Here is a 16983-nt window from a genome sequence, read left to right on the forward strand (position 1 = left end):
AACACATTTTGTTGGTCTGATGTGATCTATTTTTTTTACAGTAAGGCTGTTTATCTTAATTGGTGTAGTTTTGGCGTTGAACGCGGAAACCCGGGTGGCCATACAGCATAAAAAGATGTTTGACAGTCAGCTTTTAGAATTTCATAACACCATTTACAGTACATTATATACCTGTACAAAGAGATTGAGAAAGGTAAGAGGGGGTGAGGAGGGGTGGCTTGAAGGTTTGGAATAGACAAGAGGAGAGAGCACACTAAATGAAGTCATCAATAAAGATGAAAAAAAGAGCATAGTAGAACCCAATCAATGTGAATAAGCATGAAATCAGTAACAATAAGAGGGCTAATAACTAAAACTCAAGCTGTGTTTGCCAGGTCACCGTGCTTGACTGATAGCTTCATTGCGTATTTACATGGCACAAGTGTGCACATGGCTTTCATTTTTAAACGCTGGCTTGCAAGGTTCAATAGCTGTGGCGAAGTACCATGCGGCAGGCGACATCTGCAGGGGCTGCAGCTGGTACTCTGATTTCAAGATTGCTCACTAGATGGCGCGCCTATATCGAAAACTCGCTTTTGCTGCGCTTTCTTTCTCTTCTCCAAAACACCTATGGATGGATGCACACACGGACAGATGGATGAATGGACCGAGGAACGCATGGACGGGCGGACGAACAGAAGTTTTATAAAGTGAGGCCAAGTGATATTAGGGTATGCGGTATTCTTGTAACGCATATAGCGCATCAAATTTAAGGTAGTAAACATCGTGTATTTGATGTGTATATACATAACGTGGTCACGTCTTTCTATGATGGAACAAGAATGTATACGGAGGATTTATGTTTTACCCAATCACCTCCAGACAAGCTCCTCGAGCTTCATTAACTCTGTAGATAAGGTATGATTTCTTTCTCGTTTTCTCAAAAAATGACAGAAGCGTTCCACTGCTGCAATCGACAGTGCTATAGAGAACATTCGAACATTTACAAGAGTATTAAGTATAGTTTCCTCAATACTTCAACAGCACATTTTGACATGGTTAAGGCACCGTCGTGGCTTTTGAAATTTCCTCTACGTCACATGATGTCATTTTCTTGATCAACGCTGGTGTACATCAGCATAGTTTCAATGTCAAGCCTACAGCAATGTCATCCTGCTTCGTAACACTCGGCACTGGGCCTAGGGAAATAGCTATTCATTTTTTTCCCAGTGAGAAGGAGGGCAGGGTTTGATCACACTTTATATATATTCATGCACCTATCTGCACGTGTCCAGGTAAATAAATAAATAGAAATTGCAAAATTTATTTGGGTGAAACAATCTCCACATAAAACCGATTTTTTTATAAGGTCAGATATGCTTGTCCATATTAAACTGTGAGCGCTTTATAGCACTATACGTACACTACTAAGGGAGAGCTTAAGCTGTCCGGGTGGCCTGAGAAGCCATTAACGACTAACTGATGTGAAGACATATAGAGTACAGTTGCCGTTGCTGACCATTATGGCTATACACAGGGCTCTGAATATAACTGCCCTTCTAGTGTTTCCAGTCTTGCTATCGTCACATCATTACCTGTCGTACTCATTTACAATGAAATATAGTAGTAGTTGCGTGAACACTGGAGACAGCTTTTTGCTGCTTACGATATGAAATGAAATCTTTTTATTTTAGTACGTACTTCAAGCCTGATGAGATGTAATTACAGCCGAAGCGAAGATATGCATATAAAGCTAAGCTGAGAGAGATTGTGCCCTGATGCAGGTTCATTTTTCTCGAGCTCATTTGTTGAAATCGAAGTAATTTTAGGCATGAAATCTATCTGCAGGAGGGGGCGGGCTGTGAGTCAGTGTACCGTTAAACTACAAAAAGTTGGCTTCGGGCGTGATTCTAAGTGGGTCACGCAGTGTGATTGTGTAATTAATGCAGTGAAGGAACGAAAATAGGAGGAAAAGAACGGCAGGGAGGCTAACCAGCCTATAGGCAGCCAGTTTGCTATCCTGCGCATGGGAGGGCGATGGAGGAGATGAAAGATAGAGAGCAGAGAGGAAAGAGAGATAAACACAGCACATTCGGCAGCACACACGCGCACACTCAGTCATTGTCCAGTCTTGTCTTTCGCAATGTGTGACATTGCTGTTGCAGCCGCTTGTTCAAGGCCGGGTCGCGTAAGAATTTCAACAAAAATGCAGTGAAATATTATCATATAAAGAGGGAGATATCATGTTGGACTGTTGAAACATGCGACTACAATTCTTGAACATTTTAACAACTAACCATGCCAAGCGACCATCTATTTAACACAAAATATTGAACATTTCTCACACACCTTACCAAACATGATAATAACATAAGATTTAACAACGATTTCCTCTCCTTTTTTTCTGTGCATGTTGGTCCTCATTCTTGAAGAATGAAATATATAACGCCATGGCAAACAGGCACGCATTTGTACATCAACACAAAGACAGACTAAATAAGTCTCGCTATCTTGCTTCACTGAGTTGCAGGAAAGGTGTACGTGAATATATGTGGGGTCATTTAAAATCAAGTATGATTTGGTGCCAAATAAAAATTACGATGAAAACAGGGAAAGCAATCAATAAAGCACTGATGCATAAAAAATACAGACAGAAATACAGAAAAAATGTTTTCTCCTGGTAGCGACCGTGAAGAAGGCTGCAGCAAAAGGGGAAAATACAAGCCCCCGTAGAATGAAACCTCAAAATATACCAAAGTGATCATGGCTTCTGTGAGATATTGCTGCGAGATATTGGTCGACCATCGAGTCATCTGACCATCGGTAAGTTGTGTTGGCATATAGAGATGTGGCATTGAATATTCCATATTTGTCACCGGTGACCGCGTTAATTTCAAAAGAAACTATGCTGTGCGCGATTTGCGTACAAGCTTTTCAGTAAAATCCATAACAATTGTGTATGTTCGACATTTCGGCACAACGCGTGCGAGACTATATATATACTGATACAAGAAGCTTGCTGCAACAGAGCCCTTAAAGTAGAAAAGAATAGAACTCGTGGCAATATGGTTGGGTACCTGTTGAGAAAATGCTGGTCATCAAACTTCCTCCTGATTTTTCGCTCCCTGATATGTAATAGTAAAATTGCAGACACTGTACATTCTCCCTGCCAGGTAGAGTTGGAGACGCAAAAGATTCTTGCAAATGGCGTCCGGCTCCCTCCAGGTAGGCCATGCCACCTGCCAAAAGACACATGTTGATTGGCAGCTTCAATTCAAAATATACTCTTTTGGTAAAGTACTTCAATGCTTCTCGATGTCTACAGAAACGTACATAATAACGCTCTCACATACGAATTCAGATGACCCCCAAAGCACGTGGACTAATGCATCGTTGGCTAGCGTTTGTTTACTCATACAATTAGCTTGCTGCAACAGAACCCTGCCGGCAGAAGCTCCGCAGTTCGCTTTGTCTAAAATACATTCAGGAATCACAGAAGGCAACTAAGCAGAAATTTTTGAAAAATATGTATAAACTGCTTGCCTGATCTTATGCCCAAGGCTTCCTTATTACACTGACAATGTTTCTTTAGGAGTCATAAAAATAACAAAATAAACGCCCCGAAATTACCGATTGTCGTCCTTTCCTGAATAGTAGTAACTTTTTCCACTGACGGTTGTTTAAAACTTCTGGTGGTCCTAACAATAATGAACACCCATGCAGAATTTGTGGTAATCTCTTTATAAGATTAGTGAAATAGCACGCAGTACTCGCCCAAAAAATCAAACCGCTCTATTGACAACTAAAAAGAAATTATATATGAATGTTTTACATCGGAATTGATGGTCCTTAAGAAAACTGGCAAAGCGCATATTTTTTCGAATGATACTTTTTGATGACATCACTTTCATGGCAATAATCTATTGAGCACCTGGAGCATACAATACACCAGTAATACGTTTATTCTGTACAACAGCGCTTTTCATAAAAAAAAATAAATGGACATCAAACATTTAGCTTCTGAAGAGTCATATCACCTTTAAATGCTGACGTTCTCGGCATTTGTGTGAAAGAGTATAACTTTGTAAGCTCTCTGGCTTCAATACATATTGCGTCACGTGTCATAGTACATTGTTGAGTCTAAAGCCTACACATAATGAAGTCAATGGAGGCATGCCCTAAAGCCTACGCATAATGAAGTTAATGGTCGCGTGTGAGATACTTGTACTTGCCGCTTTTAACTGTAAAGTAGCATCCATGACATGGAAGAACAATATTCCAGCGGCAGGAAACAAACTTTACTGTTTAAAATAAAGAGCCCGTTGCTTTACCAATTGATGTACGGTCGCGGTTATCCTAAGTTCATTCATTTGGTACCTCTATGAACGTTCTGTCGGAAACGTTAGCATTGGAACTATAGTGCCATTTCCATACATGGCTTTCAGTGACGCTAAATAACATTCTATGCTTGCACACAAGGACACAAGGAAATAGATGATTGAACGGACCGGAAACTGACCGTCACACTAGCCTAATCAGAAATGCATTTCACACACTATACAAAAGTGTTCGGCTTGGCCTGTACGGAACATGAGGAGCTTTTAACAGCGGAACTTTGTAAGTCAGCCGTAATCGGTGCAATGCCAACAGCAAAAATGCCGCGCCGAAATGACGTCATCGTGCGTTGCCTAGTAACCGGGCACAAATTTTTGCGCCTGCTTTGCTAGCCCATACAACGCTTCGCCACCAGCCTTCTTTGACGCGCACCTAAATCAGAGCACACGGGCCTACAGCATTTTCGAGTCGAACATGCAGCCGCCGCAGCAGGGATTTTATTCCGGGAGAAGTGGGTCAGCAGCCGAGTACCTCAGCCACTATACCACCACAGCGGGACAACAGCGGGCGCTGTCCTCCATTCTGTCATGAGTAACGCCGGTGTCACGAAACGAGCGCTCAAAAAGGGCGCGCCGCCAAATTCTCACAATAAAGCGCGGTAGGGACGCCTCGAGGTCAACAATAAAAGAAAAAAAAGAAAACAAGCATCCAAAGACTCCCCAGGCGCGCGTCCCTCTCCCCTCGGAAGCGTGGGTTCGCCAACGAACCTCCTATCATCGGCGCCCGAGCAAGCCCTGGAACGTTCTCGATGGAAAGGGACGTGGTGATGCAGGGTTGCGTCATCCGTCGCAGACGACCCTCGTACCGTCTCGCCCTTTCCCCAGCCTTCGCTGCGCATCGCGCCGATGAAATGATGAGAATTTTCTGGAATCTCGCGCGGAAGGTATTTAACCGAGCAGCAGAGATGGGAGATCAGGAGAAGGAAGTTAGCGCCAGTGTGCGTGGGGTATTCCGCCGCGTCTGTTGGTGAAGGTTTTGTCCTTAGTGACAAAGCAGGAGAAGAAGGAAGTATGCGCCAGAGTGCGTAGGGTGTTCCGCCTTGTGGGCGAAGCCTTTCGTCTTCCGTGACAAAAGAGTAGAAGAAGAGGATTTCTACCTGAGGGGTGAAGACTCGAGCTACAGGCAAGAGTGTGTGTCTACAGCTATCGAGCGAAGACTCGTGGCAACAGCTGCGTGTGTGAAGCCGACGTGTTTCCGGCGAAGAAGTTTGGAGCCTGGAGAGCGGCCAATCGAAGACGCGAGGTTTCCGGGAAGAGAAACTTCGGGGGCAGCGGAACGACAACAACGCTGGACTTTGAGTGAGTGATCCTCGGAAGAGTATCATCCAGACTTTCGTTCCAAGAACTTTGGACTGAATTAGTTTTCTAAGTCTTTAGTCTTTAAGTGTCTTGGTTGTTCGATGCATGCGACTGCATTATAGTGGGTATTGTTGTCTGTGTCCGTTGTTTCGAGTGTGGCTGATTGTACATTGTTTGATTGGTGACATACTGTATTCAACTATTGTCGAGTGTGCATACTTGTATATCGTTTTGATCTGCCATAACTGAGAATATAATTTTGTTTTGTTTATCAACTCTCGGCTCTGACTTGTTCTTTGGGCCACAGCCGGCGTCCGCTGGCGCGCCAAATAGGACCACTTTTAAATTGTCCACGCTTTCGTGGTGCGGTTTGGGGGGCCGATACTTCGGCCCTTGGAATTAGCCCGGCGATCGCCTCCCTAATTAACGGGACCTGTGACAGCCGGCACTGGGCAGCGGTGCCCTAGAGGTGCACATGGAAAGACAGAAGAAGGTTAGAGGTACCGATGAGAAAGCTGCTTACTGGGAATCGGTGCCCACTGCGAGAGAGAGGGAGCACACGTTACGAGACAGCACACGCTATGAAGTCGTGGGCGCCGTTTCCGGCGTCCGTCTCATAGTGCGGCCACAACGACGATTAGCGACTGCTTGGTCTCGAATGAAACTTGAAATCACTTCTCTTTACTTAGTAGAACGTCACATCATTTGGCATTACCAATATTTATTTTTAAACACCAGTGCCAGCTAGGACCCAATCACTTTTACGGCGCTTTTAGCATTGTTCCACTAATGAAAACTATGCGAGGTCTATGTCGTTCACTTCATTTCAGTTCTATTTATGCTATATTTACTTTACAATGGCTGCCCTTTATATGGGGCATAAAAGAGAAGCATAAGGGAAACGCAAATGTTCCCTATACCTACTTTTCTGTTAATGTCATCACCCTGCGCTAAATAGTTGCTTTTAAATGCGAAGCATTTTTAGGGCAACTGCAGGCGCTTTGAGCATCTATCTAACTATCTATCTATCTATCTATCTATCTATCTATCTATCTATCTATCTATCTATCTATCTATCTATCTATCTATCTATCTATCTATCTATCTATCTATCTATCTATCTATCTATCTATCTATCTGTCTGTCTGTCTGTCTGTCTATCTATCTATCTGTCTGTCTGTCTGTCTGTCTGTCTGTCTGTCTGTCTGTCTGTCTGTCTGTCTGTCTATCTATCTATCTACCTATCTATTCATCTATCCATCTATCTATCTAGCCAACCACGTAAGGCTGCTGTTGTGATCACCCCTTTAAGTTAGGTTGGACCAAAATTAGTATGGCAAGGCAAAATATTTAGAAAAATACGACTTGCTGATCATGAAATCAATAATGTCGCAATCCTATGACAAACGCTTCCCGCCAAACAGTGGCACATACGCGTGGGTGGGTATGTGTCACTGGTATGCGGGTTTGTGCCACAGGTAATTGACACTCAGTATTGACCATGGAACGACGAGGACACAAATAGGTAATTTTAACGCGTCAGCGTTAAGAAAAACTTCACATCCGAAGCATTGAACCGATGAATGCAAAAAATAAATGACATTGTCCCAGCTCTAAGCGAGCCCTATCACGCTGAGTAATAATAAAGCATTCTGCCGCAAAACTACGCGAGGTCTCGGGGATTCTCAAATGAACCCTTATGGTCTTGAAACGTTACTTCTCAATGGAGAGTGACTATTCAATTTTATAAACATTACATATGTATCCCTATGATACAGCCGTCTCGTCAGGTTAACGTGCATTGTTGTTAGGTGCCATCGACTGAATTTGATTTCTATAGCAGGACTACCATCCTCACGAGCAACAGCGCTTCATATAAGCTTACCGCTTCTAGTTTTGCTAATATCCATGTTGCTGTTAGAATTGTTACGCAGCTGTAAATAACTCGTTATATAAAACATACGCGGCTGGTTAACGTATGTCTATGCGTGCACTTTAGATATCTTTAGCGTCCCATTGGGACCTTTCATTAAAAACTATACAGCAAACTCCCCTTCCATACGCATGCTTCTCATATCATTAATTCTGACATTATCTGGGGCCTGCCGATTTTTTTTATTACCGGTTGCCAAAACTAGCTTTGATCGCCTGCTAATAGAATTCCATGGTGAAATCAGCACTCAATTATTGCATGGCAATGAAGCGATTTTTTTAAATTGATATTTCCAAAGGTTGATTATTATTCGATTTGTCTCCATTGAATTTTGTGAGGTGAAATTGTTATGCGTATGCTACTGCAAGTTTCTAAGCCCAATCGGTTTGTCTTGGTTCGTACTATTCACTGAATTATGCATTTATTCCTAATCAATCGACGCGTCACTAGCCAACGAGGTTACGTACGAAAACTGGCGCATTCAGCATGGTATGGCCGAGGGCACGAGGTTACGGTATGAAAAATATTTTTCGAAGTTTTTGTGCTGCAAGTGCGAAGTGACACAGGAAAAAAGAAAATGAAAAAAAAAGATTCACATAAAGGTAGTTGTTGGCTTTATTTTGAGCAGGAAGCTTCGCAAGAAATAATAATTACTTATACTCAGTAGACGTATTTCTGAGAAATATTGATTTTATGACATAGAGTGGCGTTATTTATGCAGTAATTGAACCAACCGAAAGCCAGGGTACGTTCTTTATATGCAATGTTGTGCAATCAAACTTGCCTACACTGTGACGTCAAACACTATTTCGAACACGCTTCCAGTCACAAGGTCATTCAATATTCCATGCACTCTAACCCGTACGGTGTTGCACCAGTATGAAATGTTACGTGATCTGCAGGTCATTCGAACAGCTTGCTAATTATGACAAGGGTGGAGATAAGGGCTTGTTATTGAAACATTTGAAAGAAATTTATGTAGCGCGAGGCGAAAAAACGGACACAGGAAGGAATAGACTGAGAGGACAGAGCGCTTGGCACGCAGTTTTCAATGAATAATTATGGCCCATTTGCTTCAACATAGGGCTATGCAATTGCAGGTCTGAACTCACTTTCATTTAGCATAAAGTAACGCTTGTGCCACACCTAAAAGGCGGAATAGGCATGTATATGCTTAGAAAACTGCACTATCTATAAGGTGCTTTCAATGTTATAAAAACTAACTTCAGTGAATAGCAATATTCATTTTCATTTTCATTTATTTACTTTCAGGGCCGTCATTCATCGGTGAGGATCCGCACTGACATACCAAGCATTCCACCGGATGAGTAGTCCTTCAAGGAAAATTCTTCTGCGTGGTCTTGGAGGTTCCAGCTGTTGTTTTTGCCTCCGAAGCTGTATCCACAAGACTCACCCCAGTCGAAGTCACAAGAACCATCCTTTGGCTCTATATTTATGGGGAAAAAATGAAAATTATTGTGATAAGTAAAACAAAATTATATTTTCTTTCTTTTTCTATGTGCTCAACGTATAACCAGAAATGTACGGGATATAGCTCCTCATTAGTGTTTTATAGAAAAAGCACTGAAGTTGTGGCGCCACAGTGAGGGAGTGAACAAAGGGATGTGGCGGGCTCCGTACAGCAGCGAACTCAAGAGCGGCCGCTGCGTTATTTCGCATGAGGTAATCTCCCACGAGTTATTCACCTCGCACTGCCGTTGCTCATCAGCACTGTGCATGCAAGATAAGCTGCGCCACGCTGTTAGATTCACTGCACAAATTGACAGCTGAGATATGAAGTGCAAAGCTGGTACTTGACAAAGTTACTGAGGAGCTTCCGCAGCCCCAGCAACGTCTAGAAACTGAGTTGAAATACTGCACAGAAAACTTCGCGGAAGTCCAGGCATTACTAAATGCAACGCCTGCAATTAGGCGCACATTGTACGTATTGCAAGTGGTTCTCTAAAAAAATGTCAGACATAAATGTCATTGTTTACTCACGAATACGCAGGCAATGTGTAAATCAAAAACGTATACAAAAATTCATGATAATGGCCTATGCTTTGAGGTTTTTTAGAGGATTAGGATGACAGGAAGAGATCATATAAAATAACCACGTTATTAAGTGATATTATGAAAGCCTCGCGTCTAACCCAGTACTTGTAGGAAAATCCATAAATGCAAATGCATCAGCTGTTGTTAGTGCCTCGTCGAATATCATGTGCAATAGGCTGGTTTCACTGGCAGTTTTCCCACCAAAGCCTACCAACGTTGGAGCCAGCGTCTTTCAATAAGACATGTACAGAAGACAGTCACACAAATGATCTGTTAAAGTCTCATTCACTTGCCGGCGCTCATGATTCGGGCTGTTCTTACGCCCGATAACGAGCATGCAGCTACGGGTGAAGGTGACGTGCAGCTGAATTCGATGTACCAAACACTTTTGGGCTCAGTTTATTTTTTTTTTCCAGGATGCGAAAGGCGCCTGCAGTTGTCGTCTGGTTCATCAACAGAGAAGTTGCCACACACGTACTTCTGTTACCGTAAAAGAGTGAACGCATAGCGAAAGTTGCTCAAACTGCGGACTTCTGTGACCTCGGCTTCAGGAATATAGCCTCGTTGCGCACGCAGTTTTTCAATGATTACAATTTTGTAGTGAGCGCTCACTCGCGCCAGTCTTCTTCCTCTTGTTGTTTGAAAGCGTTCACGATGATTTTAACGCAGGCAAACCGAGACATAGTAGAGCTATCATAACATATTGATCCCGCGCTCAAGCCAACTAGGAGCCTTCTTTCTGTTGTTCTGCGGCACTGTTATGCCGCCTTTCGTTGGGTGTTGCATTTACAAAGGTGTACTCCTTTCGTATTGGTATGGCAGACACTCCTACATGCGACTACTGCGGAGCTGAAGAGACCATCGAACACGTCCTGCGCAGCTGCGCTTGCTACGACACACAGCGATGCCAGCTCCGGATGGTTTTGAATCAACTTGACCCCGGACCATTTTGTGTGCAGAAGATACTAGGACCTTGGGCATCTGCCTCAGTTGCGCAGAAAGCAACTAAAGCACTGCTACTTTACCTAAAGTCAACAAACCTGAGCGACCGCCTGTAGACTGTATGTGCTCCCCGAGTGTGCTCGTGATTGTGTGTACCTTCTCATTTTTCTGCAACCTCTTTTCTCCCCTTTATCCCTTCCCCAGTGCAGGGTAGCAAAGCGGATGTGCGTCTGGTTAAGCTCCCTGCTTTTCCTTGCATCTTTATCTCTCTCTCTCGAACACCTTGACGGTCAAATCAAGCGCAGAGCATCATAAAAAAACAAATATAATAACTGAAAAAAAGAGAAAGAAACAAGAGCTGGAAACAAAGAAATAGAGTTAAAATGGTAATAAAATAGAAAAAAGAGAGAAAAAGAAAGAAAACTGGAAAATACATAAAGAAACCAGCAATGAAGGAAAGAAAAGGAAAACGAAAAACATGGTGCCAAGCTGCAGCGTATACAGACAGTTCGCTTCCACTTGTCAGCAGCACCCAAGCACTGACTCCTTGCACACAAAATACGTAGTCTCTCAGAAAATAGCCTGTCTATGGAAACTCGGAAAGTATAGCATGCATCGCTTACCAGGCGGGCATTCTCCACTCTCCACTGTGAGGTCGTCCAGTACCATAGTGGCTCTCTCGAATGCATCTCTGATGTGGAAGAGCACGCGAATCTGCGCACATTGAGAAGACGAAGCCTACACACAGGGGCAGATTTCCGCAGTGTTTTAAACCAGAACGCATAAGCTATACAGGGAGTTTTATATGCGGAGCATCTCTTGCTCGCGTATATGTCACGCACCTGGCATCTACACTCGTACTACGCCTGCTTAACTGCCCTCCTTCTCTCTCTCCCACGTCTCTGCGTTACTCTCTTCATTTCTCTTCTACCACAGAGTTTCCTAAAATTACCTAAATGAAACTTTGGCGCTGTGATCGTTCAGCGACCGTGGGAATTATGTGTATGACATGGATTTGCCAAATCTTCGTGCGTGCGGTTGGGGAAACGCACTTGTGGCTCCGTTTATTGCTGTGTTTTAGTTTTGTTTCGAATGAAAGAACAAACCGTTTTGAACTTCGTGAGCTGCTTTGAAGTGGTGATTCTAAAAGGTGAAGGTGGCTAAGCGCAGCTGCTGGACGTTTGCCGACTATTGTTTCGTGACAAAGCAGCTTCAAGCCACGCGAAGCCAGTGGGAACGTAAAGTACATAGACTAGGAAAATTCAGGTACTACCCACGATTCCCATACTCACTGAAGCACCACGCGTTGCAATTTCCATAGACACTAGCGCCAGAGGTCCCCTTAGTGATGGCTTAGAAAAATTTGTCTTCTACTATCAGCTTTCGCTCGCTCCCCATTGAGAGTGTGCGTCCCTTCCCCTCTCTTTCATCGCCTGCGCTCCGCCTTTCCTGCCTCTCAACGCCGGGGCAGGGAGCATCTGCTAACCTATGCTCACCCCCAACCCCCACCTCCTCTTACAGGTATTCCTCCCATCGGCGTCTCGCAAATCCGACGTCTGCTAGCGAGTACTTGATTGAAAAAAAATGGCAGCATATTCACGGGGTGAATGATATAGAGTGGGGCGAAGCATCCATCCGTCCATTCATTCTTGCTTCCGTCCGTCCATGTGTCCGTCTGTGTGACCATCCGTGCGTCCATCCACCTGTCCGTGCATGCGTCTGTTCGTGCGTCCGCAGTCCATGCGTGCGTCCGACCCTGCGTTAGTCCATGCATCCACCCCTGCTTCCGTCCAAGCGTCCATCCATCCGTGCAGCCATCCATGCGTCCGTCCAAGAATCTGTCTGTGTGTCCGTTCGTCCATCTATTCAACACTCCAAGCACCAGCATCTCGCATCTTTTCATCATATATTCCACATACAGAAACACCGCCATCCAGCGGACATTCCAAGGACTAAACGAGAGATGGCACACGCACACTTTCTTACGGCTTGCGCTTCGGGTCTACTTCCCCCCTTTAACCACCTCGAGTTCATGGTATATACTAGTTCACTGTATTCATGGCACTGCGGCCCAACGCTCGCTAAACCCTTCTAAAATCAAGGAGGTTAAGCCGAGCGAGTATAACGTAGCAACCCTTTCTTGTCAGATAGCGCTCAATATACATGCCAAAGGCTGCTATTGGGGAATGAGAGACAGGAGAATTCGGCTTCTACTTCGTGTCTACTTCCCACGTTTAACCACCTCGAGTTCGTGGTATATACTTGTTCACTGTATTCATGGCACTGCGGCCCAACGCTCGCTGAACCTTTCTAAAACCAAGGAGGTTACGCCCAGCGAGTACAACGTAGCAACCCTTTCTTGTCAGATAGTGCTCAATATACATGCCAACGGCTGCTAATGGGGAATGAGAGACAGGAGAATGCGGCTTTCAATTAACGCGAACGCTGCGAATTTTTTTATATTTCAACAACGCACAGGGGAAATCTCCCACCAGCACCACCTTACAGGTCAAAACGTAAGACTGGTTATGCACTTCGACTACGACGAGAGACGAACGGTGCCGCTTTAAGGAGCTTCGCCCTAAAAACTAACTGAATGAAATGAAGCCTTTGTGTTCTGTACATGCTGTAAATAAATTTTTTCTAAACACAAAAACTAACTGCTCGCGCTGGTCAACCATCCACTGGCCACCCCGTATATATAGGCACTGGATCTTGACCTTCAAAGTACTGCCGGTGCTTTTTCTCCTGTGCGTTGTTAAACGAAAAAGAAAACTGCAGCGTGCGCGTTACCTTAAGAATTAAACCATCTCCTTAAAAGGGACCTTGGGTGATGCGAATTATCGCGGTAGTTTTCAACAAAACCTTCACGCGATGCGTCGTAATGAACCAGGTTTACAACGTAATAGCATGCAAGGTTCACCGCAAAAGTAGCACCGCAAATCAGTTAACACTGCCGTTAAAAACATGGTCGAATTTCTCCACGATGCTTCGCATCACCCTTCTGGAAGATAGTGGAATTCCTTTAACTAATATACATCCTTCCACTTGCATCTCTACACTACGCATGGCATAATTGCAGACATCTACACACATTACAAAAACGTCACAGAAAGATGTAATGGAAACACAAAAGCACCAAGCGACTCTGTTTCTGCGGGTTCCCCATTAATTGAAACTGTGGTGACTTGTTTTCCTACCACCTACCTCTACATTGCCGCTGTGTTTTTCCGAGTACCTAACGCGTTGCCATCGACCTGCAGCGTCACGCCTTGTGGCGTAGAAGTCACTGCAGACACCATTGTCATGTTCCACTGAGAAGACGGCAGGTGGATGGTCGGTACCGGACTGGTGGTACCAGGCCGTGAAGCACAGTGGCCCCGTCGCCTTGTGGACGAGCGTTGCGATGCGGTTCCCCCCTTCAGTGGAGCCGGGTGTAGCATAGTAGCAAGATCCTGCATCTGCATCCCACAGAAATTAGATGTTATTTTTGGCAGGGCCAAGATCCTGCATCTGCATCCCACAGAAATTAGATGTTCTTTTTGGCAGGGCCGCTGATATTGTTCTTCAACTCCATGAAGCTGTTGGTTGGTTCTGGTAAGCTTCATGACTCAAGTTGCCGAAAAACTTATGTGGACGGAAGCGGAACTGACGATGAGATTAACTGCATCAATTAAGGGATGCAAACTAATACAACGACGGAAAGATATGTAAGCATATGGACAAATGAATGTAAAAAAAGTGGTTCACGAAGTGTAATATGTACTCATTAGGCAGCATAAAACAAAATAAAGAATAATAATTTCCCGTACGAACAACAACACCTGAGCTTCACGCTATAAAAGTGAGCAAGCATATTTACGAATTCGTAAGCATGCCATTGCTTTTTTTTTAATTTTGCAATTGTCCTACTATCTCCTCACAGTGCGTTCTTTTCACGTGTGCATATTTCTGCTTGCGGCCGAATAGGTTGCACCATGGAGCAAGAAGTGAGATGGGAGCTTGTTAGAGATGTAATACAAATTATCCACCCGAGATGGACACCATCTTATACTCATGTGGTACCCTCGAGCATTTTTTAAGAACGATTCGAAGGTGAAAGCTATCTTCTTTTGCTTTCAGCCATTGTGTTGGGGCTGCCCCCCCCCCCCTTCGAAAGCTCGATGCTTTAAGGCTAATTCCGGTGATTTTTTCACTTTGCCAGGGTAATCAGTTTTTCTGTTCCTGAGGCACTCTTGTCACGCACCCGATAGCTGAAATTCTCGATGAATTCGAAACCATTTTTAATTACCGAAAACTACAATACTGAAACCAAAACACAACCGAGTGCACAATCTACGATGACGTAATACGTTTTCATGTATTTTTAGGCGTCTTTTGACGCCAGTCGACGCATAAAAGAGCAAGGATTACGTTGATACCAAGTATTTTACACTGTGTGTGTTTTTGACCCATTATGGATACATTTCTGGTTTGACCAAGTTGCCCATCAGCTAAGCTGAAGCGCACTAGGCTGAGCCTACGGTGGAGTGGCTGCCGGCCCTCCTAGGAAAGGTTTTTCAGTGCTCTACGCACGGCATGTCTATGCAATTACCTGTAGATGGGGGGATATCACTGTCGATGATATTCAAGACTCTGAATGATCTTGAAAACTGTGGATGGTCTGGAAAGCCATTACGATCGCTAAAATGTGGGTGCACCCAAAGTAATAGCGAGTGATTTCAACGCACCCTATCATGCTTGGAGCTACTCTCGCACGACTGCCAAGGGCGCCGAGCTCACGCAAGCATTATCAGATCTGAATTTGACTTTGGCCACTGAACCCACGTTTCCTACCCGCACTGTAAATTCTTGCTCTATAGATGCTACCCTAGACCTCACTTTTGTCGCAACCACGGGAGAGGTATCATGGTTAAACTTCAATGAACACTTGGGGAAGGACCACTGTATTCCGAGTACGGCAATTCAAATTCATCAAATCCCGGCTGTGGCGGCTGCATTTCCGATGGAGGCGGAAATGTTGTAGGCCCGTGTACTCAGATTTGGTTGCACGGTAAAGAACCCCAGGTGGTCGAAATTTCCGGAGCCCTCTACTACGGCGTCTCTCATAATCATATAGTGGTTTTGGGACGTTAAACCCCACAAATCAATCAATCAATCAATTCAAATTCAGGCAAAGCCCCCTAAGGCTTTCAAATTTACAGACTGGTACCTTCCCGAAAGATCAAAGCGGAGAGCGCAGAGGATATTAATGACCCACTAAACTTCAACAAGTGGCTGTCTCAGCTGGTCAAAGACGTCAAGTCGGCCACTGAAACGATAGACTGATCTTCTGGTGAATAAAATGGATAGCAGGCTTGCCCATTTTCTTGAGGCTAAAAGCGCCCTCCATGCTAGGTGGAAAGCACATCGTCTCAATCAAAGACAGTGAAAACACATCGCAAATCTTAATCAGAAAATAACCTCTCTCTCTCAGACGCTTAACAAACAGCCTTGCGACAGGATTTGCATCATTGTTGATGGTCAGATGAAAGTTGGGGGACAATGACACCTCCTCAAACACCTTCTGTAGGAGACCGAAACCAGACGCGCTTGGTGGACCGAATGCTCCACTGAGAAAGGAAGGTTAAATTCAGATACGGAAATAACAAAGAGTCTGGCACAAAGATACCGCCCTTTGGATTCAGCCAGGCTCCTTCTGGCTACGCACAATACACGGACTCATTAGCCCTGGAATCGGACAAGTCCTTTCAGAAAGCAGACGTCCAGACCACCTTAAACAATCTCAATGGGAACTCCACCTCGGGCCCGGATAGCATTACAAGCAAGACAGTACACAACATAGTAGATGACTCTGTCAACATCCTCACAATAAAAATCAATTGTATTTGGGAGACGGGGACTTTCACTGAGCATTGGAAAACGGCGTCGGTTAATCTCATACCTAAACCTGGCCGTAGTCCCAGTCTTAGCAACTTACGACCCATTTCGCTGACGTCTTGTATAGGCAAGGTCACAGAGCATGTCAACAAGCGGATATCGAAACACATAGAGAAGACAAACCTGTTTCCGTGTAACATGATAGGTTTTAGCCCACACCTATCTTCTCTGAACTTCATAAAAATGCTGAAGCATTACATCATAAATCAGGAGACGAAAGACGTTAGAGCCATTCTCGAATGCGATCTTGAAAACCCTTTGACAGTGTCTCGCGTTTCCACATACTTGCCAACAACTCTTTCCTCAACTTTGGAGCCAACTTTCTAAAATTCACCAGCTCTGTGTTCAAGAATAAAAAAGCCAACATACAGCTAGGGGACCTCAAGCCTAAGTCCTATGACCTCGGTTCCTTCGGCAGCCAGCAGGGTTGAGTCGTCTCCC

At 44.3% G+C, this 16983-nt stretch overlaps 1 protein-coding gene across 2 annotated transcripts in view; it reads right to left on the reverse strand.

Moving 5' to 3' along the window:
* LOC119169732 (MAM and LDL-receptor class A domain-containing protein 1-like) overlaps positions 1-16983 on the reverse strand; it is a 336454-nt gene that overhangs the window by 273556 nt on the left and 45915 nt on the right. For both annotated transcript variants that reach the window (XM_075886851.1, XM_075886852.1), the window contains exons 3-6: positions 13810-14063; positions 11226-11316; positions 8915-9052; positions 3057-3218 (exon numbers count right to left, since the gene is read on the reverse strand). In XM_075886851.1, the coding sequence (XP_075742966.1) occupies positions 3057-3218; positions 8915-9052; positions 11226-11316; positions 13810-14063 (645 nt within the window). The remainder of the gene's footprint in view (positions 1-3056; positions 3219-8914; positions 9053-11225; positions 11317-13809; positions 14064-16983) is intronic.

The sequence above is a fragment of the Rhipicephalus microplus genome, chromosome 2 (genome assembly GCF_043290135.1).
Source record: "Rhipicephalus microplus isolate Deutch F79 chromosome 2, USDA_Rmic, whole genome shotgun sequence".
NCBI lineage: Eukaryota > Metazoa > Arthropoda > Arachnida > Ixodida > Ixodidae > Rhipicephalus > Rhipicephalus microplus.